This window comes from Antennarius striatus, chromosome 16 (genome assembly GCF_040054535.1).
Source record: "Antennarius striatus isolate MH-2024 chromosome 16, ASM4005453v1, whole genome shotgun sequence".
Lineage (NCBI taxonomy): Eukaryota > Metazoa > Chordata > Actinopteri > Lophiiformes > Antennariidae > Antennarius > Antennarius striatus.
In genome coordinates this window covers 14113339-14140314 of record NC_090791.1, presented here as the reverse complement: position 1 = coordinate 14140314, position 26976 = coordinate 14113339, and the positions used below count along the sequence as shown (strand labels likewise).

General features: G+C 39.4%; 1 protein-coding gene across 1 annotated transcript; it reads left to right on the top strand.

Moving 5' to 3' along the window:
* The first annotated feature begins 841 nt into the window (after nucleotides 1-841).
* LOC137609847 (protein tweety homolog 2-like) lies at nucleotides 842-26959 on the top strand. Its single transcript, XM_068337182.1, has 14 exons — nucleotides 842-1127; nucleotides 5202-5374; nucleotides 10234-10345; nucleotides 13978-14198; nucleotides 16977-17072; nucleotides 18483-18555; nucleotides 20088-20157; nucleotides 20263-20318; nucleotides 21701-21793; nucleotides 21880-21972; nucleotides 23555-23697; nucleotides 23826-24011; nucleotides 24097-24175; nucleotides 25995-26959. Exons 1-14 carry the CDS (start codon nucleotides 999-1001, stop codon nucleotides 26085-26087), a joined length of 1617 nt encoding a protein of 538 aa, XP_068193283.1. The 5' UTR covers nucleotides 842-998; the 3' UTR covers nucleotides 26088-26959.
* The last annotated feature ends 17 nt before the right edge of the window (nucleotides 26960-26976 follow it).

Here is a 26976-nt window from a genome sequence, read left to right as displayed (position 1 = left end):
ACCACTCTGTTTGTACAGCTTTTACAGCTATGACCATTTGGAGGCCATGGTGCTGGAGTTCACATAGGAATAATTTTACTCTTGAATATCATGATTGTAAACAAAAACTAAATTACTTTATTCTATCATCAAGTTTTTTTACCATATCTTGTCTTACCAAAATAAAATCCTGCATGATTATTATATTTTCTGTATTGATGCTCAGCTATAAAATACAGGTTTCAACAAAGAAGGAACACCTACTTCTATCTAAAATAGAGGTCAACATCCCATAACCGTTGTCTGGAGATTCCCTCTGCCATTAGCACTCTCTTCACCTCAGTGTGTCTCATTGTCCACAAGAGGTCAGACATTAACAGCCATAAATAATGCACTAACGACTCCTGTCTCCTCATCAAAAACACATCATCTGCATTTGGGCACCAAGCTGGATTCAGTATTTTTCTTTTTTTTCTTTTTTTACCCATTTTTTGGTTTAGTATTTTTGTGCGTACCTTTTCATGAGAAGAAATATAATTTGACTGGATGTAGAGAGTTTTGTAGGAACCTTTGAGGTTCATCCTCATGATGGAAAATCAGAAAGTTGGTATTCGATCGTTTTAATTGTACGATTTAACGGTGACTTGAGATGATCTGTTCATTACTTCTTAGTCAGTGTGGAACTGTAAAGTTCTGTTTAATTCTTACAATCAAAGTCTCCAGTGGACCACTTGACAGCAAAAAGCTTGTCCCGCCTTCCCTGTTCAGGGAGGCAGGTTCATACCGACAAACACGCGTCACCCGCGTTAGAAGCTCCGGTCTCTTGATTTAATGCGAACCCATGGACCAGATTGTGGTTATATTCTTTTGTGTTGTCAAGTTGAGCTGTGAGAAGAAGAATTTAATCTCTAATATGTTGTGGTTGTTGTAGTTTAGACAGAAATCACGTTGATTTTTTTTTTTTTTGTTAGTTTTTTTTACTTTTCACCTGGGAACATTTGAGTACTTTGCAAACAGGAATGGCCTCTGCAAGGCTTGATTATGTTGCTCCGTGGTGGACATACTGGCTGCACAATTTCCCGCACTTCACATTCTATTTCCAGCCGGTTGACAACACTTTCAATCCGGAGGACGCGAATTATCAGCAGGTTGGTCACTTAAAGGATCTTTACGCGTAAAAGCGCACGGAATTTCCGGTGATTTTCGGCAGACAGTGGAATTTGGACGATTTACTTTAAAAAAAAAAAAAAAAAAAGTTACACCAAAGAAACACAACCCCTGTGTAGGACGTTTTTCTTTGTTTTTACTGTTGTTGTGACGCGTGGGTGTCACCCCCACCCAGACTGATCCCTGTGTTGTCCCACGACCAAATAGAAAGAATCCGCGTGCAGCGCTCACATGATCACACATGACCTGCATTAGCGGGGCCATGGCTCTCTCTACATCTCCATGTATGTATTGATACACACTGATTAGTTACACCAAGTATCCCTTACTTTGTTTTTTCAAGCTTCATCATCAACTCAACTCTTTTATAAGCAGAACTTGGTTTCCATAGTAAGAAATACTAAAAACTCTAGAAACAATGAGTTGAGTTCTCCTCGATTTTATCTATTCTGTGAAAAATTACATTTTATGACTAATACTTCAAACAAGGGAACTACTTTTTTTTCTTGTGTGATAACCGCCCCCCCCCATTTCCACATGAGTTATTTTCAGTAACTTTATGGTCATGTGAAACTGTGTGCTGTGCAGTAAGTGTTCAAAAAGTGACAGGTGTAGTGATGCGACTGACAAGACACTAGACATTAACTGTATATTAGATTAGATTCAGTTGGATTAGATTCAACTTTCAGGGGCCTGTACACAAAATTGCATACCTTGTCCAACACAAACTGTATATGCATATACAGCTGAGTGAAATGATTATTTCATAATTGGAACAGAAATGTAAAATGTAATTTATCATCGAGCCTGAAGGAGCAATTAGTGATAAATACAGTATATAGGTGTATGTGTGCGTACACACACACACACACACACACACACACACACACACACACACACACACACACACACACACACACAGTATATGTATACTGTGTGAGTATATGTGTTATGCAGTAGTCCATAGTTCACACAGCTGTGTGAAAGAAGTTGTTCTTCAGCACTCCTTCCAGAGGTGAGCAGATTTAACAATCTGGTTTGGATGAATAGAGTCTTCAACAATGTTGAAAGCCTCTTTTGGTGAGTGATGAAGGGGAGCTGGGCGATGTGATGGTTTAGCAGCTTTTACCACCTGATGTAGGACCCTCCTGTCAGTTAAAGCGCGACTATGTACCACACTGGGATGCTGTTGGTCAGGGTAAAAGTTAATGAGGATGTGAGAAGAGACATCTTCTTTAGTTATCCACAGAAAGTGCATACACTGTTCTACTTTCTTACACAAGGTAAATGAGATGGTGTACTAGGGGAGGTCTTCAGTGATGCTCGCTCCCAGAAGCTTGAATCTAGAGGTAGCCTCCACCCTACTTCCGCTTTGAGTGAAGTCTGTGCTTTTCTTGAAGCCTATAATGAGTTCTTGGGTCTTTTTGGTGGTCAGGGGTTATGTTGTTGTATTTACGCGTCCCTATAGGCAAGTCCATTGTTCTCACTGATCGAGCCGACCCCTGTGTCCTCATCTGTGATGTTCAATCCATGCTCGGTTATGGAGTCATACTGTAGATAAGCAATAAGAATGTAGGGCACACAGTCCTGTGGGCCACCATTTGCATATTCGTTCGACTTTCTTAATTTTTTTATCATTTGTTTTTAACTTAAAACATATTGCAGTACAGAAAAAACAGCAACACTTATGCAAATGTAATTAAAAAAAATCATAAGGCATTGTCTTTCATGGAAGAGAATATGCTGTTTCTGTGGACACAGTTGTTTGCTGTGTAACCTGACCATCCAGCTTACTGATTATACTCATTTTGATCATAAGTAAACTTATTTTGCCCCTTTATCTTCAGGCCTGTCTTTTAAAGAAAGGCAACCCTGTGAATTCACATGAAATGAAAGTGAGTGATCTTTGTAAAAACACATCAGTGTGATACTACAGACTTTTTGTTTCCCCCATATGATTTCAAATGGTATTACCAAGAACCCCCAAAACTTGACTTGTGTCTTTTACCACACCTCTCTACAATTACCGATGTCCTCTGTGTTACTGAATCCCAGCAGTGTCGTACTGGTTCACCTGAATTCCAGGCAGTGAGGAGTGAATAACCATTTTGGTATCACAGAGACTGTTGGCGATCTTAAGGGCTGACAGGTCCTCAAATAACTGTTGTTTTTTGAGGAAATGGGAGAGAGAGCGTGTTCAGGCACACTTTAAAAGACTGAGTTTTTATTTCCTGTTTAATTTAATCAGACACACATCACTCTTATGAGTGATTCACACAAACATCCGAGAAGAATAAAAATCCATGACCTCACAGACCTCAGTTTTCTGCCTCTCTCTTTTTTTTTTCTCTCTCCCATGCATCATTTGCCTTTTTTACGGCACTGCAGCTGGAGGAAATTGAAGTGGCTGCATGTTTAATTACAAAATAATGGAGTGGAAAATTAGGATGGAGAGCGGTGCAGCACAGTGCATATGAAAGGTCTGAGTTATAGTGACAGGAAATCTAACTCGAGTGGAAACCTGTGTAAAATTCTACTTTGCAGCTCTTGGCTCATTAACAATGTTCTCAACAAACAGCGATTAGCTGATCATTGTATTAAGGTTTTGGTCAGGTTAGCCTGTTAGCCTGCACAGCCAGAATCACATTTGTATTTAACCTCTAATATACTCTATATAATGTTTTCCTGTGGAGGTACAGGAATTTTTGGGCTGGATTGTTGTTGTTTTTTCAGCCGTTATCTAAATCACAGACTTGTGATTTAGTGTTTTTGAAGTATTTGAGACAGTCTCGGGTTGATTGGCTCCTAATTTGTTTTTGTCTTATTGGAAAATAATAACGAAACTAAGAGCAAAATAGTGCTCAGTGCTGCATAGCTTGAGAAAGATGTGTTTTAGATTATGCAAAAGAATAATATTGAATTAATTCACAGTGTCATCATCATTGAAATAGAATAATTAGTCACAGACTTACTTGAATAATTGCTCTGTTTTGTCAGCCAAACCCAGACTGTCTGAACTTGTGGGCATTAAAATCTATCTTCAAATTATTTACAAGTTGAATCAAGGTCATTCTTCTCTTTTGAACATCAGTTTTATAAAAAAAAAATAAAAATAGAGCTCAAAGTTTGAGTTTGAGCCCACTAAAAATAATGTTCCTATTACGATGTCTTTTAGAGGAGCCTCGGTTGATGCCTTTGTGGGTCTGGTAATACTATGTTTGAGCTGCACTGTAAGCACTTTTCGAAATGGTTTGGGGTTTGCTTTATGATGCTGCAGTAAAGATAAACAGATCAATTGATGTGTGTAATGCCTCAAAGCCGCGGAAAACTATGAGTGTGTTTGCGCTATGAAAAATCATGTGACATGTCTGTAAGAAAATAAACAGGATTATAAAATGATTGTTGTAAAATGCAAGAACTGTTCCCCTCCAACTATAATCTGGTGGAAATAAACAATTCTATTTTTGTCTGCCCTGTAGCAAATGTACCCCTGTGTCTTTACTATGTGGTGCTTAAAGATCATCAAGAGGATAAAACAAAGCAGAGTATTATGGGGGCTGATCATGCAGCATATCATGTACATGTCCATATTTAGACAGTATTTGTCACTTTTTTTTAATATCAGATTCTTCTACATGTTTGCCCCTCAGGCTTGAAATATTTTGTACACGAAGAAATCACAAGGCTGAATGAAAGCCCCTTTGTCACATGGTGCTCTTCTCCCGTGGCCTTGTATCATTTTCTTCGGAGAAAAGCAAAAAGTCTGTCTTCATCACCCCGAGACCACCAGCGAGCTTTATCCCTTTTGCTGTTGACAGTAATCAGCATTGATAATGGTGATCAGTGCACAGCTACACATATCTTTTTCGCATGAGTGTTTTGATGACCGGTTTCACCGTGTGCTGTCGACCTTTCAGGTGGTGGGTCACCCAGCCTGACACACAGCTGCCACTTTATGGATTAATCTGAATCTAATCTTCTGTGTGAAGCCCTTTCCTTCATTCAACCACAAACTTGTCTTTTTCCTCTTTTCTGTCACCTCTGTCCTGCCTCAGTCCCTGATATGTATGGCATGCATTGGTGCGATCGGTCTAGGTTTGAGTCTGCTGGTTTTGACGATATACCTGGTCTGCCTGTGCTGCTGCTACAAGAACATTGACGAAGACACCAAAAGACCAGAGACATGCTGCATCACGTGTGCTGCCGTGATCACAGGCCTCCTCATGTGGTGAGTGTAAAAAAGTTGAAACATAAAAGTGCACCTTCATGTTTTTTTGCTTCACCGCTAAACTCTCATTTACAGTATGTATGACAGGCACGATCTGTTCTCTATTCGCCTTTATCTGTTCTCAACACTTGAGCATTAAGGAAATTGAAAGTTATGGGGGTTTATTTGTTGATTTGCATTAAGCCACTCATCTATTTGGACAAATAACTAGATAGATATATACTTCAATGATCCCAAGGGAAATTCAGGTGACATCTGCTCACAAGAGATACAATAAATACACATAACAGTGACAGAAAAAAAAATGGCTCAGCCAAAAGACGTTGTATAAATTACAGAATTTACATACTGAAATAATTATAACAACAGAAAAACAGAAGAACCTGAAATAAAAGGAAAGCATAGGGACATGAAAGAAGAAAGAAGCGTTGGGTGTAGACGATGTATGATCAGAAACACGTGGATGAACCGAGCTGTAAACTGACACTAAGGAACCCCACAAAGTATCCCACAGTGCACCCACAGTGCGTCCCAGGCCCCCCTCGTCTATCCCTTCTCAGCCGACCTTGATGACCCTGTGGCTTCGGCCCCCCTCCTGAGAGAGTGGTTGTGCCCTCTGATGGCACGAGGCACAAATGTCATCCGGTTGTACAGGATGAGTGAGGACATATTAACATGTCCTCATAGCTTGATTGGAGAATTAGGCTCACTTGAACAAAGCGTTGCATTGTCAAATGGAATTATGCTCAAATTTTAATATGAGTCCAATGACTCAACTCTGCTGTTTCTTACGTAAGACCTTCAATGCCGCATCACATTCATTAACATCCTCCAAATAAGAATACAAGTAAAAAGCTCTGTGCGATTTAATGAAGATTATAAATGCCCTGTAAATCTCACTTTCCAATGAATCCAGATACAGCCAGGTAAATCTGGCATATTTCTGATTGGCCATATCATTAATGGATAAGTGATGAGACGCGTAAATGTCACATCTGATTGTTCACTGATCTCTGATTGGTCAAATTGTTCCATCAACATGCTCTACAGAATGCAATCTTAGATTTGGCCTCTGCCTTTTACCAAAAATTATCTATTTCTTTGCCATATTATTAACTGATAATTGTGGATGCTGTCTCATATTGTCACAGGATGAATGCTTTATCTTTGTTGCAATGCTAATTCAATAAATGCAAGCACAAATAAGCAGATAGGAAACTTTCTCTGGCACACTGCAAACTTGAACGCTCTTTAAATACTCTGTTTATTATTTATTATAAGGAATGAGTTTCGAAAAAGGTGATAGAATTTGGCAGATATGACTTTAAACCTGTGACGCTTAATGTGAGAGCAAATGGACTTAATTTGTTTTCTGCGTCGATACCAAATTAACGTGAAAGCACATAAGGTCTTTTGTTACGTGCAACTTTCAAAAGAAGATCTGTTCTCTCATCTCCACTCAGAGCTCTCATTTTGCACCATAGAAACATTTTCCAGCAAATTATTACTTTTTTTTCTGACCTCAGAATAAAGCTGGGGTTGAAAGAAATTGAAAAGAAACAAATATAGAGAAAACAAATCCTATCTCAAAATCTTACCTTCCTGCACCACCCCTTAATTCAGTTTGCGGAAGCGGCAATATAGTGGTCTCGACAGAACCAAAGCATTTATCTGCTATTACTGTTCATTGTAGTAGTTTGCTCAGCTCACAACATGTTTTGAATGCTAAAGAAGGGTTGTCCAGTCATCATCCAGGCTGTGAAGTCTTATGTTCACAGATGAACAAAAACACCAATAACTGCAGGACTGCACATATGCTGTAGTCCTATTATATTGTATAATGTGTTGAATTTCACACTTCTAGTTGCTGCAGACAATCGTTGCCAAGGCCACAAAAACACTAATGCTTTCCTGGAGGCTAAACATTGTCACAACGTCCTGAGTCATTACTGTTTCTTTACTGTCATTAGTGGGTTGTTATTGTCACTGACATGTCGCTAGGTTGGTCGGATGGTTAATGAAGTGCTCATTATCCTGGCCACTGTAGATCAACTGGAACACAATTAACTTGAAAAGTGTGACAAAAAATTGTTCCGTTTTCTTCGCCGAGCTGAATGATGTTATTTTTTCCAATTATAGCCATGCAGTGGGGATTGTGAGGGTGACTCTAATTGTATCTTTTTTTTTTTTTTTTTTACTGGATTGTAGAAGGTGTACCTCCAGCGCCCTTCATTATAACCAGAGGGAACTAGTTTAATGGAGACACAGGCAGGGTTTTTTTCATTATGCTTACAAGGTTACAGTAAAATTGTTCTGGCAGATGGGTAAAACACACACACACACACACCCACAAATAAGTGCTAAATGCTAAAATGAAATAAGACTTCATATCCTGTCTGCATTTCTCCAGCCTCCTTTAGTCACAGTGCAGATGATAGCTTTAACCTGGCCATGTCTCTGTGTACATTACTGTGCATCTTTTTTTGTGGTTTGCAGCACAGATGGCATTAAAAGTCTTCTGAAAATGAGTGATTGTAAGAGTACACTGATTATCTGTTTTTTTTAATATATTCATGTATGGCAGAAAGCACTCAGGAGGTCCATACCTCCGCCAACATCATTGTCACTTAAACTCAACTCCATTGCAAAACATTTAAGAGTCCTTTCTGTAACTTCTTGCAGCATTCAGGCCTCTGAGAGATTGCATGGATACACTTGTGCATAGTGCACGGTACGAGCACTCTATTCAGTACTGTGAGGATATCATTAATGATCCTATCAATGCATATCAATGTTCATATCATATCAACACTAACCTTGAAAAAATAATCCATGTAGTTGTTTTTTTTAATGTTTATCATCTATTTTTTATGAATTGTCACCAAAATATAATTGAACTGGACTGACTTTTTTTTCTCTTAATTTTTTCACAACTGCATTGACTGGATTTGCAGTATCATGGCTAAATATCAGTGGCAGTGCCGTGTCTTCACCCTTCCATTACTGTACTGTACTGGAGTATTATCGGTATCTGGATGCAATTGTGGATCGTGGTGAAACATGTTTTCTATGCCTAGTTTTATTTATTTATTTATATTAGTTTTTTTATTGTTATAATGCTACCATGATATTGACAAAAACATTTTTTATTCCTTTTTTTCCCCAACATCCACCCCTACCCAAAGTATGGTACTGTGAATATATGGCGATGTCTTGTAGAGAAATGACCGACAGACAGACAGACGGAGCACATAGCCTCATCTAACTCCTGTTTAACAATGTTTATCTGAGTTGCGATTGATGAGCTTCCTCCTCTGTTTATGGGAGCTGCTCTTCAATGCAGTGGAGGTGGCTGCTGACCTCTCACAAAATAAAGAATGACGAAAGAGAATTGTTGTTCGTGTCACAGTAGACTCCAGTAAACTGACTGGAGTTTCAGACACCAGGCTTTCCTTTTACCAGGTTTATAGGCTCAGTCTCTGAGGAAGGTGAGACGTGGAGCTCCTGCAGAGTCTACTTACCTCTGTACATATTTACACTTTTGAATATTCAATAGACTTATGATGTTTTTTTCCAATTAAGGAGGAACAAATTGAGTTTATGAAATGGACGAAATTGGTCTGAATTTCTTTCGTTTATTCATGTGCATATTTGAAATATTTCAGCAACAGTTGCATATTTTAGTTTAAAAATAAAAAAAATGTTGGCGACGCAGACTGGTGGTAATGCCAAAACCCACTAAACTCTTCATGGCTGTTGAAAATAACTGCATTTGTAAAAGTCTGCTGCGAGCTGTGAAACTAAATCTCCATCTTCAACTGAAGACAAGTTGTTAGTTACAACTCAGGTATTTTCTCATGTGTGACTGTTGCTGGGGTAAAAATCACGTGGACCTAAATGACATTCTGAATCACCATCTTTAGCTTTCTTGACTCATTTCAGTAAATTGGTTTTATATTGAATGGTTTATGATCTGCGTGACTTTGCGCGACTGTGTCTTCATCAACTCAGCCATCCTTTCATTCCTCATCTTCATGCACCCTGTGCTTCATCTCGATAACAGCAGGACCATCTGACTGCACCCAGCATTAATTTCCTGGCATCGAGTTTTCTCTCCTCTTCCCAGGAAGGAGTAACTTTCAAGCAGGCAGGAGATGCCCCAATTTAGCATTGGCTCATTTCCTCTCTGTATTGATCAAGCTTTTAATAAACCTTGTTTTACTGTAACACGTATAATGGTTTTTAGGTGCTTAATACACTTTCCCTATATGTCTCTATAGACATTTTATAGTACTGCATATACATGTATATATAAATATTGCAGTTTACTCATGAATGAAGAAAAGCCTCAATCACTCTTGGGTTCTTTTTTCAGACAGAATGTCAACCCAGACATCAAATCCATTTGTTTTACATTACTATATATAATTATAGGGATTTTTTTTTCCAATTTCTTTGTATTTATTACCTCTGTTAGGGAAGTAATGTTTCTGCCTGTGCCCATTGGTTTCTTTTTTTTTTTCTTCTTTTGTTTGACTTGTACTAGGATTATACAAAACCTGCATGACAGATTTTCACAAAAAAAATGGTGGGAGGCTTGAAATTGTTCCAGGTAAGAAACCAGAAAATTATTGTGGTGGATCTGGATGAAAGACCAAATCCTTTTCACACTCTTTTATTGTGAGATGGGGCTTTTTCCACCATTTTTTTCCTACCACTTGGCAGATGTTCTTGAAACTTAGGTTACATTAATAATTTGGATTAGGTTTTTATGTAATAACTAATGGACCATGGCCAAGGTACGCGCTCTGCTGAGTGCCCTTGTTGTTTACTTATTCTGATTCTCATCCTCTTCACAGTTCTGCTGTAGGAGTGGGTTTCTATGGAAACAGTCAGACCAACGATGGGGTTTACCATTTGACCTACTCTCTCTACAATGCCAATCACACATTGGGTGGCATCAACAATCTGGTAAGGACAGCATGCCAAGTTCTTCTATATAATCTACAATTTCATCATCATCATCATCATCCAAAGTCTAACCGGCTGTCCCATGCTAACTAAATATCATGCATTATCCATGGTGGTGTAAAACATGATTTTGATTGCTAACACTTTTTTTGAAATCGTGACACCAGAGCACCTCTTCTCCTAATGGGACATTCGTCTGTCTCAAGGGGGAGCACCTCCCTGCAGGGGTATCTATCTGCTTTTTGTCACCGAGACGGAATTACCCCCTGGAGATTTGTAAAATAGGATCCTTTCTGTACAAGTCCTGACCTGCATTTAGGGAAGTTATTTGTGAGGCATTAGAAGGAGAAGGAGGGAATAGGAAAGGGGAAGGAGAGCAAGGGAGTCAGGAAAAGAAGCAATAATCACAATGAGGAAGAAGAGGATTAGCTCCCATCTGCAGTGCATTAATGGCTGTTAAGCCTCTCCTCGCTCCATCTTTCTCAGTCTTATGATCCGTACTGTATGTGTGTGAGTGTGTGTGCATGCATTGCTCTACTGTATGTCAGTGCCACACATCAGAATACACACATATTTTATTAATGTGTGGACACAAACAGATGTGTGTGTGTGTGTGTGTGTGTGTGTGTGTGTGTGTGTGTGTGTGTGTGTGTGTGTGTGTGTGTGTGTGTGTGTGTGTGTGTGTGTGATTTGTTTCCACTCTGCTGAATCTAACTGAAGAGAAAGCAGATTAAGATTTAATCCATTCATAGCTCACACATTGATTTGGGTCATGTTGGATGAAGGGTTACGATAGACAGTACTAATATGTTTTAAATTAGGTTTTGATTGAACTTTATTATCATTCAGGTATTATTCAATCTACCCTTGTTCATTTAAATATATTGGTCATATTAGCAGCATTTAGAATGACCATACATTAAACTCAGCAAATCTTTCATGCAATTAAAACACGTATGAAGAACATGGCAGGACACACGCTGTTTGAATGCTCTTGCAGAGGATAACATTAATTTGGATGTCGACAACAAGCCCTGAAAAGGGATGTAGGTTTCAGAGCAGCATTCTCATGTGATGGATTAGGTACTGAGATTGATTTAATATTGATGATTTCATATTCTTGCTGACAACAGTCAAGACTGTATCAGGACACATTCTATGGCTGCAGGAGGTTTTTGTCACTTGCAAACTCAGAGCGTAATATAATTACAAATCTAATAACTCCGTTGGCCATCTATCCCGTGAATCTGAGGCCGCCACAGTCTGTGTTTAGTCTTGTGATTGAGAGAAGAACTTATCCACTCATCGTGATTGGTTTACAAAATCCTTTCTTGGCTCTTCTTGTCGTTCTATTAAATTCACTAGTTTCCTGTCCTGCATGTCTCACACTGGTATGTATTGTATGGCAAAGTAGGGACAAGACCAAACAAATATGGAGTTATTTACATCTAATTTTCAGAATGTATTCTTCACATTTGGAATTTTGCCACATTTTTATCCTTCACTTTAATTTTTAAGTGAAAGCTATCTTGTAACACTTAAAAAAATAAGACTTCACACTTCCACATTAAATATCAGCGCTGTAAATGCATCTCCTCATTGAGATATATTATATACCATTGCTTAGAGTTTAAATCCTACCATCATATATATTGTTTTATTGTAACAGTTAATACAGTAAATCACAGTTGGATAAAATCACTGAAGGTCAAACTGAACAGCGCAGTTACATTCCGCTCTGCACTCAAGAGTGCCGCTGCTGTTAGCCGTAAAATCAGTCAGTCTCAATTAACAGGCGTGTCTGATACTGAGAGGCCTTCTTCTGACCCTCTTTGAGTAAATGTAAGTTTTCAAGAGCAACCAGATAGTTGAGATGAGAAAAAATGTGGCTCACATAAAGCAGCTACAGCTGATAGATCCCATTTCTGGCACTCAGGCATATAGGGTTGCAGATAAGATTTGGCAAGAATCTGAGACACAAGGAACATCGAGGTGGGGAGTGGGAGCACTTTGCTGGCGATCTCATATCCCCTCATTCCGTCCTCTGGGAATGTTGGAGTGGAGGATGGGCCTTTAATTTTTCCTCATCTCCTCTTTTGTAGTTCAAATCTGTCTAGTTTGAGAGTGTTTGAAAAGTGATAGAGTAAAGAAGGCAGATATCTTTATCTTCTTGGGAGTTGAGTTTTCATAACGTGGGAAATATCAGTCCTGAAAGAAGAAAATAAAGATTGTTTGCGGTCTGCTTCAATTCTTAAAATTTAAAGCGCAATCTGATCTGTGTGCAGTGTCCTTTTTTGTTTAATATTAATTATAGTATTGTACCATTGCCATTGTGTCTCTAATCACCTATTTTAATAATTGCTAGAAATTGTAAGAAATCCTGGCACCTAAGATTTTTTTAACACCCCCTCTAAAGCTCAGTGACTGATGTTTGTTCTTGTTTGTATAATTAGACCAAATGCTAGGTCACCAGGGAACTAATGGAAACTCACAGCTTTAGTTCTCAAACCTAACTCAAGTGCAGTCAAGACAGATAAGTGGTTATAATGTGATAATTATTTATTTGTGCAGATTATATGCAACACGTTGTTTGTCAGAAAGCTTTTGGAGGTTATTCAGGGAGATTTGCAGCAGATCAATAGGAGGAGAACTATCCCATGGCGTTCAAACAGGTGGTGGTGGCTGATGACTTTGGAAAGATTGATCAGCCTGAGGAAGAAAGTATCTTCTCTTGCTATTGAATAAATAGATTATATTGCAATTGACAGCAACAGCCGTTGATGGGAGGAAAGACCGAGAATGCCGTGGACGTATGACTTACAGGATGGAAAGAGAAGTAACTATGGTCTAAGTGTGTAAAAAGAGTTTCCCTGTTTTTCTGTTTGAACCTTCACTTCACATCTTTTTTCAAACTACATAATATCATGTTTTCCGAACTATTAAATCCCCCAAATCTTGCCTAAGATTCAATGTTTAGTCTCAGTTTTGAAAGACCTATTGTTGCACTGGCAGCGGTTTTGAAGCACGTGTTTTCATTTTGATGGCAGGTTTACTCTTTCTCTACATTTGCAGAGTGGATTGTGTTTTTTGCACCTCTTTCTAAAATATCTGTGAAAGTGGGTCAGGTTATTGTGTCTGTGATTTCTCAGTGAAACGGGGCTACGGTAGAGACCTGATTTACTCCTGTCAGCATCCAGCTAAAATTGAGCCGTTTTGAGCTTCGTTGATGCACTGAAAGTGCTTCTTTTTGCTGTGTTTTGTTTTTGCTTGGACAGAAATGTAAAATATGTTTACTCTTCTTTGTCATGCCTTTTCTAACTCTGTTCTGAAGAAGTTATTATAGCAGGTCTCCTTGGTATTATCCGTATTTTGTTCTAGCAGTGTTCCCCTCAAAGAAAGACAGACGAGCAAAGTTAATTTCTTCCTGTTTCTTTCACTCTACCATCTACACTATTCCTTCTACATTTCAATCTTTTTTCTAAGATGCATCTTTTTTTAATTTACATTTGCTCCTACTAACTTCAGACTCTGCTTTCTCACTGATCTATCTTCATCCTCCCCTCTATTTTATCATGGGACCTTAACTTTTTCCACTACACCAATACCTATCTCTATTTTATCCAATACTGTAGGTTGCTGGATCTCTGGGAAATGTGGAAACTGGACTGAAACAGAATCTGCAACGGCTGGATGAAATTTTTGCTACAAGGCCAGACTACCTGCAGACTCTTAGGATCATGCAAATGTCAGTCAACAGTGTCATTCGCGAGATGATGGTTCTGCCAGATGTCAGCAAAGCTAATGTTGACTTGTCAGCCGTCGCTGACCAGACAGCCTTCATTGAGTATTACAGGTAGGTGGAGCCTGAGTTTCCCTTCTCTCGGGTGGTTGACGTCATGGGTTACGTCTTTCTGAATGTAGTTAAGGAAGGGCACGTTGCAGAGGGGAGATTGAAATTTTGTCGACAGCTCCTGTCTCCACTATGTGCCGTAGCACTTCAGTTTGTAAAATGTAAAACTTTATGTTAGCATTACCTGCCTTTATGCTGAGTTAATGTTTATTTGAAAATTTTTATGCAACACATCTATCATCATTTCATATTTTTCCGTTTTGCCCGTTAAAAATAATGCAGTGCAGGATCATCATGTGACAGCTTTATCATCTCGCTCTGTTTCATCTGGATGTGTTTGAAGCAAACACGCTGCTCATGCAGCTCTATAAAGTCAGCCATAGCAGACACAGACCTACAGGGATTTTATTGATCTCCCTTGAGGAACACAGACCGGAAAATATATTTTTCCTAATTGCTAAATAAATGAAAGCTTAAATTGAGCTTATTGCCCACTGTGCAGTTTCAGCTGTAATGCTTATTGCTCTCACAGAACGTTATGCGTGGCAGAGTGGCAATTAGACCATGAATGATCTCCTTACCCGCAGACCATTGCTCACATTGATTGCAGTTGTTATTTTGACATGGTTCTTGCTTTGAGAACTATGTTCCTTTCAGAAAAGATCTGTGAGAAATCACAGGGAACTGAGATTCAATAAGCAGTGAGAAAGAGAGAAAAAAAAAGTAACACATGCATTACATTAAATCAGAAGCTGGATACCAATTTATGAGCCTCTAATAGCTTCTGCTCCAAACTGTGAGTGTAATTTGATAGCTTCTGTAAATTTATTTTTACTTTTGAGCACATAAAACTTAGTGGCGCTGCTGCGCTGTCAAGTTTCACATTTGCAATCTGTTCATTACCATACTGTAAGATTAATGTGGAAGAAATTGGAAGGGAGAGAGCAACATAAGATAGATTTAGGGTGGAACTGTCTTCAGAAGGATTGCCTTCATATGCAGTTCAGACATAAACCTAATCAGAGATCAAGGCTTGTATAGATGTATTTATGAAGGAGTTCATCAAAGTAATATCATTAAATTATTCCCATAACTCATGATTCTACCACTTGTTTGCAACTATTGTAAAAATACACTGCAAAATGCAAGTCTCAGTGTATTTCTCCTCCGGATTTAATTCAGGAACGTACTGTATGTTAAAAAAAGATGCTTACATAGTGTATTGTAACTGGACAACTCTGAATATGTACGATACAGACACCTTTCACTGCGTGCATGATGTATCACTTTTGCCGTGCACACGGTTGAATATAAGCCCACAAAAGTTGCCCAAATTGGCACATCTCCTATGAAAGCATGTGCAGCAAGCTGATTAAAAGCACAGTTTATTGCTTTGTTTACTTGTTATGCGGCTCATCTCTCCGCGTCTACGGTAAGTTGTTGTTGTTAGTCACAGTTGGCCCCTGGTTATATAAAAGATAGGCAGTCAAAGATAATGTCCTCTGCAGTCCCGTATCCAGTCTGTTCACCATTTTCACAGATGATTTTGGAGTTCCTCCGCCAGAGATTTATTGAAAACCTTCACCTTAAAAGTTTAACACGGTTTTACATCATGAGTTTTTGGCATTCAGCAACGGGAAACTGACAATGCAGGAGGGCGAATGATTCATGATTCACGACCTGAAGTCCTCCCCGGTTGCTATGAAAATCTGTTTTACATTAGCAAGCGAGCGCCTATAAAATGATAAAACAAAAACATCTGCACGACTCTGCAGTTAGCTTGCATAAGTTCTCATAAATTTTTTTTTTGTACTTCATTTTGAACCAGCAAGTGGTTCTGACTCCTGGTGTGACAGCATAGATAACCTCCATTGCTGTCTGCTAGTCTTTCATTGGCTGTGATGTTACCGGATCCTCTCTGGGAGGACAGATGCCACCTTCTTGTAAAATCTCATGGGTGTTGATTGGATTTCATGCAACCATGCCTCTACGATCACCCTCAGGAAGGGCTATATTGACCAGCAGCGTGTTACGACCAGCCCCAGCGTTCCTCAGACAGGGGAAACCCTATCTCCCTAATCTATTTCCTGTTTCATCCCTATTATTTGTGCTGAAAGAAATCCATTTGTCGTCTCTCCCTGTGTTTCTCTCTAGTCATATTCTAATCTGCAGATTATTTTGACATTCCATTAGCGTACCTCCAGTCTACTTCACACACCGCTTGTGATTCATACTTTCTTGTGACCTTACTTTACAGATTTATTGCAATGCTGCATATATGCCACAGCAAGTATCAATATGAATATAACATGTGCTGAACCGTTTGAACCGTTTTCGGTAAAATGCTAACAGAGTCACAAAACCTCTGGAGCTGCTTAAGAGATAGTCGTGAGCATTTGCACATCTTTGGATTGTCAGAAAAAAAAAAAATCACGCGCGCGCATGCACACACACACACACACACACACACACACATACGCTTAAGTGTTCAAGCGCACTCTGACCGCAGGTCTTTCCTGTGAAGGGGAGCTTGAAAAATTAATGCCTATGGATTTGTTGTGTTGAATTATTAAGCCAACAGTCTGGAAATTACCTGAAACAGATGGGCTCCAACCAGGAGACAAGGATGCTTGATGTACACAGACCTCACACGCTCAGTCATAAACATATGTCGGGGCCGACACTTCCTGAGGCTGGTACATGCTATTAGTATGCTGTCTGCGTGTGGAAGTGATCAATCAATGGGTTGTTAGACTGACACTTCATTCTCCCGTCTCAAAGATGGCTGACCTATTTGCTGCTGCTGATCCTGGATCTGGTGATCTGCCTGGCCATGTGCCTGGGGATGGCCAAGCAGCCCCGGTGGCTGCTCATCACGTAGGTATCTGGAGAGTGAGTGTGTGTGTGTGTGTGTGTGTGTGTGTGTGTGTGTGTGTGTGTGTGTGTGTGTGTGTGTGTGTGTGTGTGTGTGTGTGTGTGTGTGTGTGTGTGTGTGTGTGTGTGTGTGTGTGTGTGTGTGTGTGTGTAGATAATGACTGCCCATTCAGCCTCTCTGGCACCATATGAGTCACTCCATTAACAGCACCAACGATAGGATTACATTTTTAAACAGCCCTCAGACTGAATCAGCCTTTATCCCTCTCCTTATTGATTTGTCTTACATTTCGACATACAATTAAACCGCATCCTTTTTGTGATGCGTCAAAGCAGCCAATCAGATTGATCAATGCATTTTCTCATATTTCCCCAAACTATTTTTAAAAAAAAGCTACTCTAGTTTCTTTTCGACATAATGCAAAAAAAAAAGTTTACATTCTAAATCTATAAAAAAGGTCAAAAAGATGGAGGAAACTTGTTTCCAGTGAGGTGTAACAAATAATTTAAATGTCTAACAGGCAAATCCACGCGTTCCTTCCCATCCCATTTGCCCAATTTAGTGCCGTCTATGTGCGAGTATTAGCGGATGATACTCAGGATCACTCTTCACATCCATCTCTGATGGATCCCTCAAATGCCTATTGATCACTCCAGCAGAATGGGTCTGCTCCTTTAACTAATTATTAAGTGCTCTCAGGCTACTTTATTGGTGCTTTCAAGAAGGTCTGAGCACTGAGCTGAGAACAGTGCTTTGCAGCTTCCCTGCATCCATCAGGGGAGCTTTTTCTAATTTGCAGCACATTCTCTGGCTTCCGCCAACAACTGCTAAGAAATTCTGATTAATCATAGGGGAGAGGTTTGTTTTTAAAAAAAATATAATTTACATCCATAGATTTCAGCCCCTGCAGATAAAATAGGAAGTCAACAAAGTTTGTAACTGACCGTGATTTCATACAGTGATTGACAACTTAACATCAGTTAAAGGGTTGATAGTTGAATTTATGTCACGGTTTTGTGAGACCTTTGTTCAACTGCTTCATTCCAACATAACTCTGAACAGAATAAATCTTTTTCTCTAAGTTCGGAAGCAAAGAGTGCGTTCAGCAAGGAAGTCATAAGTTAATTTATCTTTATATAACTCCATGAAAAATTGAATCTCAGCTGTATTGTCCAATCTGTGATGCACGAGAACGAAATGCAAGTTGGATCTGTGTCTTCCAGCAGAAAGGAGAGTAATTTCCAAACTGAACACAGAATGGAATAAATCAAATTAACGAGGTTGAAAGAGACTGCAGAATATTGGGACAAAGACAAACTTATTCATCTCCTCTCCTTGTACATCTTTGTCTGTATCTCCCTCATCCTTCTCTTTCTCTCTCTCTTCCTCTCCATCCTTCATTTTCCTCCCAGGACCATGATGTTTGTAGCACTGTCTCTGATCCTGAGCTGGGCCTCCCTGGGAGCGGGTACCGCTACGGCCGTGGTGAGAAAACACTTTCACTTCTTAGAAAATCTTTAATATCTTTAAAATCTTGTCACTTATTTATTTGTGTTTGTTTTTAATTGGAGCCCCTTGACTCTGACCACAACATCAGTTGTGACCCGTACGCGTAGCGGTGGATGGTGATGGTGGTTCTTGTTTTTAGCTTCTCAGTACGTGCGATTGCCTCCTTTGGGTCTTACTGTCAATAAGCGTGTGTTGTTGGACACGTCCTTGTTAGAGAGAGTCTGTACATGGTTGCCTGGTTTACAGCCGGCGCTTTTCCTCAAGTCAGTCATGCAGTAAAGCTGATTATAGGTCCCCAGTCTTTTAGGCTATTCAAGCCATAGCCCCTCCACCGTAAACAAAGCTGTATGGGGCATTAATTACTAGTTCTGTTTACTTCTAAATCTCTTCTTTGGTTGTGCTTGCCTTTATTTTCTTTTCCTTATGTCCCCCTCTCTGTCTGACACATAATTCTGTCTTCTCGTCTGTACAACATGTGTGCAGAACATCTGGCCTTAATGGGGCATGCATTAGGAGCAGTATTCGGGGTATAAAGAGTAACCTCATCCCTCATTTTCACCATCTTCTCGCCTCTATCTCATTGCCCCCTGCTGATTATTCCATCTGTGGACTGTCTCATTCCATATCACATCTGGACGGCTGTTTTTTTTTGTTTGTTTTTTTGCCTTTGTGGTCTCGTCTTGCTTTTGCAGTTGCAACCCGTCATGTTTTACTTTATTTCATCCTGTATTGAGTCGTGTTTTTTTTTATTTTATTTTTTTACAGATATCATTGATTCATTAGATGGATGTAAGTTTACTCTGTAACTCCTTTGAGTTTGCTTTAAAATATGTAGAAAGCTACCTTTTGATTAGAGCTGACCTTTTTGAAAAGCAACAGATGCAAGACTTCTTCAGGAATAAATAATGTAACACTTTAACTTTTGATCTGTTATTTTTATCCTATCTGTTAATCATGTATGTGTGTCAGAAATTATTACGTTATATTTTTGACTATGTGCGCAGAGGCTTTATGACCTTGACTCTAATTGTTTATGCAAACGCATTATCATCTCTCCACGGATGAAGTACAGACCATAAAATCATTTTTTAGATTTCACCCATGGTCAGCAAAGCATTACATGTTCTGCATGGCAGATATAGTCTGCTTGCTACATCACACATTTTTACATTGCGGCTGTGGTTTTTTTAATCTATGTGCGTGTGTGTGTGGGTGTATGCATGCACATGCACGCACAATACTGATGTATCGCAACTGTCTTGAGACATTTGTATTACGACTTTCAGTTACCATATGAAGGCTTTTGTATGAAGTGCTGCACAGCAAATGGTTTTTGTCATTTGAGAACTCATCGATATCTACCCATTGCAAAATCCATTTTCCTCAACTGAAACTGCAGCAAAAGACATTTCATGGAGTTGACTGAATAAATAGTCCCCACATTTGGCTTTGCATTGCTGCAGAGTTACAACATCTTGGTTTTTTGTTGTTGTTTTTTTTCTCTACAGGGCACTAGTGACTTCTGCGTGTCTCCAGACAAGTTCATTGTAAACCAAACCAAGGATTTCCTCAGTGCAGGTAATTTATCTCTGCAAGCAGAATAGCACAGATACTGGCTCTCTGTCACTGAATATTAGGATGCGATGCTAACCTCCTATACTCCCTATTTCTCTCCCCCTCTAGATGTTGCACACTATTATTTGTTCTGCAGTCCAAATCTGCCAAACCCCTTCCAACAGGTAATGACAAAAAAGATGCTTACTGACAGTCACAAAAGAGAAAGATATTTTGCTATTTTCGTGAAGTTTTGCCTCATTCGATGCCAGGCAGCCAAGAGCATTACTTGCCCTAATTGGCTTTTCCAAAAGACACATTACATCATAAATTTTGAAGCTATATTTAAAAATCAAATTAAGATGAGATGTACCTTTATTCATCCCACAGCGGGAAAATTTCCATGATTAAATTATAGTGATACATTTTACTGAAAAAAATGATTCCTTTCAATTAGCGGTGCATAAATTTTGCCTTTGGGTACTGTCAATATTAAATATATCTACTTTACTGTATGTATCCAAAAGTAACTACAATGATGATATAGCTCTCACACAACCTCTCCAAAACCCCTACAAAGAATATGAGACTCAGGCTGCAATTCCAACACACATTTTCAAGGTCAACAGAGTTAGAAATATAACGCCGTATAATAAGCACGTGCTTTCCAAGTGTGGCGTCTGAGCTAGAATGAGTTTGAAAGAATATTTTACCATTCTTGCAAGACAATGAAGCTCACCTCATAGGACTTACCAGAAGAAAACATCAAGTTCTTACTTTAGAACAGTTTCATGATAATAAAATTGACCTCGTCTGTCACAACCCAGGACTTCTCCAACTTTTTTTCTGTCGTGCTCCTGTTTCATCATTAACAGTGTGAGGATAACAAAGGATTGAAGTAGCATGTTAATAAAACATTGGTCAGTAATTCAAGGTAATCATGTTTTTATCAAGATAAACCATTTCATAATTAATGCTGATGATCGGTGTGTCCTGCGGAGCGTGAATTTGATGCCCACTTTACCAATAAAGGATCTTTTATTTCTCAAACAACTCCTGTCATACATCAACGCTTGAGGGCATCATGAAATTTAAGCATGTGAATTTTTTACTATGTATTGTAATATTTATAGAATTTCAGGCTTTTTTTCATGAGCGACACTACATCTGTGTGACATACAGTGTATTGAGTCAATTCTCACACAATAAATCCTTAAACAATAATTACAGAAACCAACATGCTTAGTTGTCATTGTAGCATCCATTTAGGGATTAAAACCATGTCTGTTAAGTCGGTAAGGATGTTTTTTTTTTCTCTGATGGCCTACTTGATATGAATATTAATGTTTTGTTTAAGCTTGAAATTGGGCTCTGGGTGTGGGAGGAGGATGCGACTGGTGGGCGAGACGTGTGCCGGTGAAGGATAATCTGGACGGATCTGTCTGGAGAGAAGTGTGTCCTCCTGTTAAGCGCATTAAAAAAGCCTTATTTAACACCAATTTACTTGTTGGCATACTGCTCCCAAACAATGCTCTCATTAATATGATCCTCTCATTGTGTTTCACAGTCCTTGACAGCTTGCCAGCGATCTTTGACCACCATGCAAACCCAGATCCAGAACTTTCTGCAGTTCTCTGTCCCTTTCTTTCCCACTGCAGAGGTAAGTGGCCGACTGATGGGCTCTTTCGCCAGATTGCGAAGAATGGATGAATCATTCTCTCCTCTTTTTCGTACCTTGTTGTACAGAGAGACCTTTTGGGGATCCAGCGATTGTTAAACTCCACTGAGTTCAGCGTACACCAGCTGACAGCCTTGCTCGATTGTCGCGGACTGCACAAGGTGTGTGTTTTTAACAACCGACAAAACTAATTGGAGGACAGGTGTAACCTTGTGATTCGCTCAGGCCTTGTCTCTTTGTTATGTTTAGTTGAAGTTGTGAAACCATGTGTACCTGCTAGATTTCCATTAAACACCCCATGTTCTTCTGAAAGATTCCTTTAGCAGGTTTCTATTTCTGTAAGTAAGTCAGAGGTCCTGCTGCTGCATTTGCTTTTCTTGCTGTTCCTAATGTGACCTCAGATGTGGGCTTTCAACTCAGTAGAGCCTTCATCTCATAATGAGCTGCTATAGGCTGCATTTAGGTGTGTCATTTTATAAATAAAAGCAAACACATACAGTAAGATGGAGGGTGGGGACTCTATGGGTAACGTCAGCAAGTTGTATAGGTGTGTTTTATTTATTTAGTTGATCTTCTTTTTGGACATGTTATTACAACAGACTTCACACCTTCATCACATTTGCAACATCAACAACAACACCCCCCCCCCCCCCAAAAAAAAGGGATGACGGGTAGAAGCTATTTGTCTTGTGTATACATGGTGTACTGAAAGTGTATGCACCCTTTTGCAGCTGATGACTAAATATTTTGTGGGTTTTTTTGCAAATAAATGAAGTCAGTGATAACAACAAGACTAAATTTCAACGAAAGGAACTTAATTCTAAAATGACATTCCCAGACCTCTTTCTTCCTTTGTGTGGCTTCTGGATGTCCATGGTGTTCTGGAACGCTTCTTGAGGATGCTCTGAGCACTTCCATCAGCTTCAAAGTCATCTCTAATTCAAGTGATGGTAACTGGTGTTAATGGTTCTTGTATAGACTCCCTCCTGAGTTGTCTTTGGACTTCAACTGCATTTTCATATTTCCAGTAGCATGGGGGCGGCATTAGCTCACTCCAGTAATTCTTCGGCTGGGGACCGGAGGATCGCCGGTTCAGATCCCATGTGGAATGAAAAAAACCTGAAGCGTGAACAGACTCCTAAAAACTGCCGATGTGCCCTTGAGCAAGGCACCCCCCCCTAAGCCGTTCATAGGGCGCACCAGTGAGGAGTTGTCCACTGCTCTACCCCTCATTATCCACCTGCATGCCGTACAAGCCCCTTGTTTGTGTGTGTTTCAGGGGCTGTACCATATACATACTGTATGTGTGTGTGGGGGAAAATGGACTGGAGTGGAAAAAGTAATTCCCCTACGGGGATAATAAACAGTATGTCTTCTTCTTTCTTCTTCTTTAGAACGAAGTTCCTTTCTTTGAAGTTTCGTCTTGCTACCATTATTGACTTCGATGCATTTCATCTGTAAAAAAAACAAAACATGAACACATTAAATATCAGCTGCTAAAGGTTATATACATTTTTTGGAACACCTTGTATATGCCAGGAGGATTTACTCTTTATTAAACATGAAGCATGATGTGTGCTCATGCACTTTGGCACACACAACTATGCAAATATGATGGGCATTATCAGTTTGTAAGTCATTATAGCAAATAAAGTAAACGGATTGAGTAATCAGGTGTGTTTTGCCGCAGGAAAACACTGTTGCTTCTAAAACGTGACAATTTTACTTTGTCCATTCTTCTAGGACTACCTGGATTCCCTAATGGGTGTCTGCTACGATGGAGTCGAAGGCCTCCTCTACCTCTCTTTGTTTTCCCTGCTGGCCGCCTGTGCTCTCTCCACTATGATGTGTATAATTTTCAGAGTGTGGACGCTAATGGGCAGCAGGTCAGCACCAAGCAACCCCCTTATCCTATTTTGTATTCTCGGCAATACTGTCCTGTAAAATGTTCATGCAAACACTCCCTCCCATTTCTGCCTTTGTGTGCATGTGACGTGTGTGTGTGTGTCCCCAGAGACAAAGAGTATGACGACATAGATGAGGAGGACCCATTCAATCCCCAAGCACGGCGGATATCCTACAACCCCAGAAGGTCTAACATCCACAGTTTCTATAGCTATGCGAGCAGCCTGGGTAGCCAGGCCAGCCCTCCCCCAACGTCACAATCAGCTTCTAATGTCGCACCACCTCCTGAATACATGTAAGATCAAATGGAGGGTGACAGTAAACTGGCATATGTGTGGTTAATCTCTTAACACTTTTTTTCCCCTTCTCTTCTGCTACAGGAATCAGTCGATGCTGTTTGGAGGGAGTCCTCGATACGAGAATGTGCCGCTGATAGGGAGAGGATCGCCACCGCCTTCGGTGCGTTGGACCTATGGGGCTCTAGTGTCCCTTGTTTGATGAAGATGATGGTGTCAATGACCTCATGTCTACTGCAACAGAAATCATGCACCATAATCATGAAAATTCAGACAACCTCCACGAACTTAGAACGATGTCGCCTTTTGAGTGATGGTAGACTGCCCTCTTCTGGCCAGTGACGGAAGTGTAACCATCTCGTTTTTGCACCTCCTTGGGTTTTATGTTTAATTATTTTAAAGTAATGGCTAATACTAATGAGTAAAATTGGATGAAATAGAGATTTCACTGGCAATTCTACAGTTAATGTTTTCTTTAAGTGAAGTTTTTTTTTTTCTTCATGCAATTCATAAGAAGCTGCATCTATTTAGTTTTCAATGTGTAAAACTAAATAGATGCAAAATGCAAATAAGTGTAAAAGCAATAATGTTCTTGAGGCTCTGTGCCAATATCAAAATGACTACATTATTAACTTTTACATGCCATCCCAAAATATTTAGAATTGAGCATTTTAATGATTATCTGCTAGCGTCGCTGCTTGAACTAAGTGTGCAAAGACTTGAAACACTTTTTGAAGGGAAGACACACACACACACACACACACACACACACACATAGACAGGGAAAGAATCATTAATTGCGCTTTCAGTTTACATAAATGAAATGAATATTTAAAATGAAAACGAGCAACTTTTCAATTCTTTCTCAAGAATCAACCTGAAGAATCACAGTTAGATTCAAGCTACTTGTAGTTGCTCAGTTCTCAGTTTGACTGTGAAGGTCATAGGTAAACATCAAAACTCCCACTTTACTCAGTTTCCTACTCACTGGTCATAGAAATAATGCTCGTTTTCCTTTGAGTCTATTGATTCTATCTTTGTCTTGCACCTACGTCTTTTGCAGGGTAGTTTCGACATTTGTTCCACCATTACCATGGGATAGCTGTGGGAAAAAAAAATCCTTTCTTGTTTGACTGCACAATAGCAATGTGCTTACTTTGTGCTGTAAATCAGCAGGAACAATCCTGCCTGGTGGCAGAGAGAAAAGCACAGTGAAAGGGAGGCTTGTACGGAACCAATACAAATGCAAAATACTGTAGTTATTTTCTGTGGTTTTTAATCTCGAGTAAACAATATTTAATTTATGATGACTGTAAAGATATCAGTGGTTGAAGTTGAGCTAAAAAGTGGTCTGCTTCCACTTTCTCAGGCACTGCCTTGTGTTTGATTGTGATACAAAGACATCTTAGAGTGTATTTCTTTTGGATTTTTCTTTTATTTTTTGTCAGTCAATTATAAATCTGTAGTTCACTCAAGTATTCAATGTGAGCTCTTCCTCAATCACATTATCTGCTGAATATTAATCAGTGTTCTTCAACTAACTTTCTTGTTATTTTCCTTTCTCACTCAGATTTTTAGAGACTGTAAGTTTTCTGTTGTCTTAATCTCCTCTTGATTTCTTTGATTTCATTTTAATCCTCCTCCCTCCAATGAATTTGTGGACCTTCCTCCAGAAACAATGCTTAATGTACATAATTTTTTAACCAGCAACCCAAATGCTCCCTTAAAGCTCCATTTAGTACCTCAATTGTGTGACATCCTGGCACTGTTCTATCATGTGTACATGTGAGTGAATGTTATTGTGACCCCATGCTTCCCACTTAAGTAGATTACCACCCTCTGATGCCCCCACCTCCTAAATAAAAAGGCATATCAAAAGAAACACTCCCAAAATTCAAACATAACACCATTTTAAAGATAAGTTTTTCATTTTAATTTGTTTTTAAAATACAGATGTGCTAAATTGTGTCTTTCCCTTGCAGTATTCACCCAGTATGAGGACCACCTATCTATCGATGACTGATGCTCAGATCAGACACTTTGGGACTGACTTCCAGGTGCAACCTGCTCCCTAAAGCATCATTTTCAGAGAAATGCTGTCTGAGACCCCTGGTCCTTGCCAAAGGAGGCTGTCTTCATGACATAATCCAGTTTGTGGGAGCTGCTGCCTGCTGTCCCAATCTGAGGCATGAAAGCAGGCCATGTGAGATAATTACCTCAATAACACACTAAAGCAGTGTTCTGAAAGCACTGCATGTTCTGAACACAGATGGCCTCTGCAAGCTCACCTGGAAACTATTGTGATGTATGGAACCAATTGGATCCAACATGTTTGTTGCCTTTTATTTTTGTGTTCTGTGTGGATATGATCGTCATTATGGACCATAATTGTATGTAAAGTGAGATGATTGAATATGACTCGTAGCCCTTCCATCACGGATTTTGATTTTTTTGTTCCAAAATTGATACACTTAGGCGGTTATTTAATTCTGTCATATTTTCAGGTTTTTTTTGCTTGGTGTTTTATGAAATTAAAAACCAAACAACACCTTTTATTAATAAAAAATAATAATAATTGTATATTGCAGTTTCGCTAACAAGAGCCAAAGATGCTACTATTGAATTTTATGATCAGTATTATTTTTCTCTGAGTAGGTATTTCAAGGCCAAGGGTCTCAGCATCTCGATAGTAATCAGGGATAAATCAACTGAGCTTAACTGAGAGATCTCTCTGTATTTTGTTACATCTGGTGATTATATACGCTCTCAAGACAATAACTGAACTTCGTGTCCAGGCATGTGCTCCTGTTTGATAACACAGTGAGCAAAACACATGTACCTTTTTCTCTTTTTAGAACCATCCATCACCTGTTGTCTAGTGAAAGAGAAAATTGTTTTCTTCAGTGTTGCAGACATTTGTTGTCTATGGATTTGTGTGAATAAACTAAACTGCTGTTTGTCCAT

Coding starts and splice junctions, on each gene's coding strand:
- LOC137609847 (XM_068337182.1), top strand. CDS start 999: ATGGCCTCTGCAAGGCTTGATTATGTTGCTCCGTGGTGGACATACTGG. Junction 18,556..20,087: donor CGGGTACCGCTACGGCCGTG/GTGAGAAAACAC, acceptor TTTTCTCTACAG/GGCACTAGTGACTTCTGCGT. Junction 24,012..24,096: donor GCACCACCTCCTGAATACAT/GTAAGATCAAAT, acceptor CTTCTGCTACAG/GAATCAGTCGATGCTGTTTG.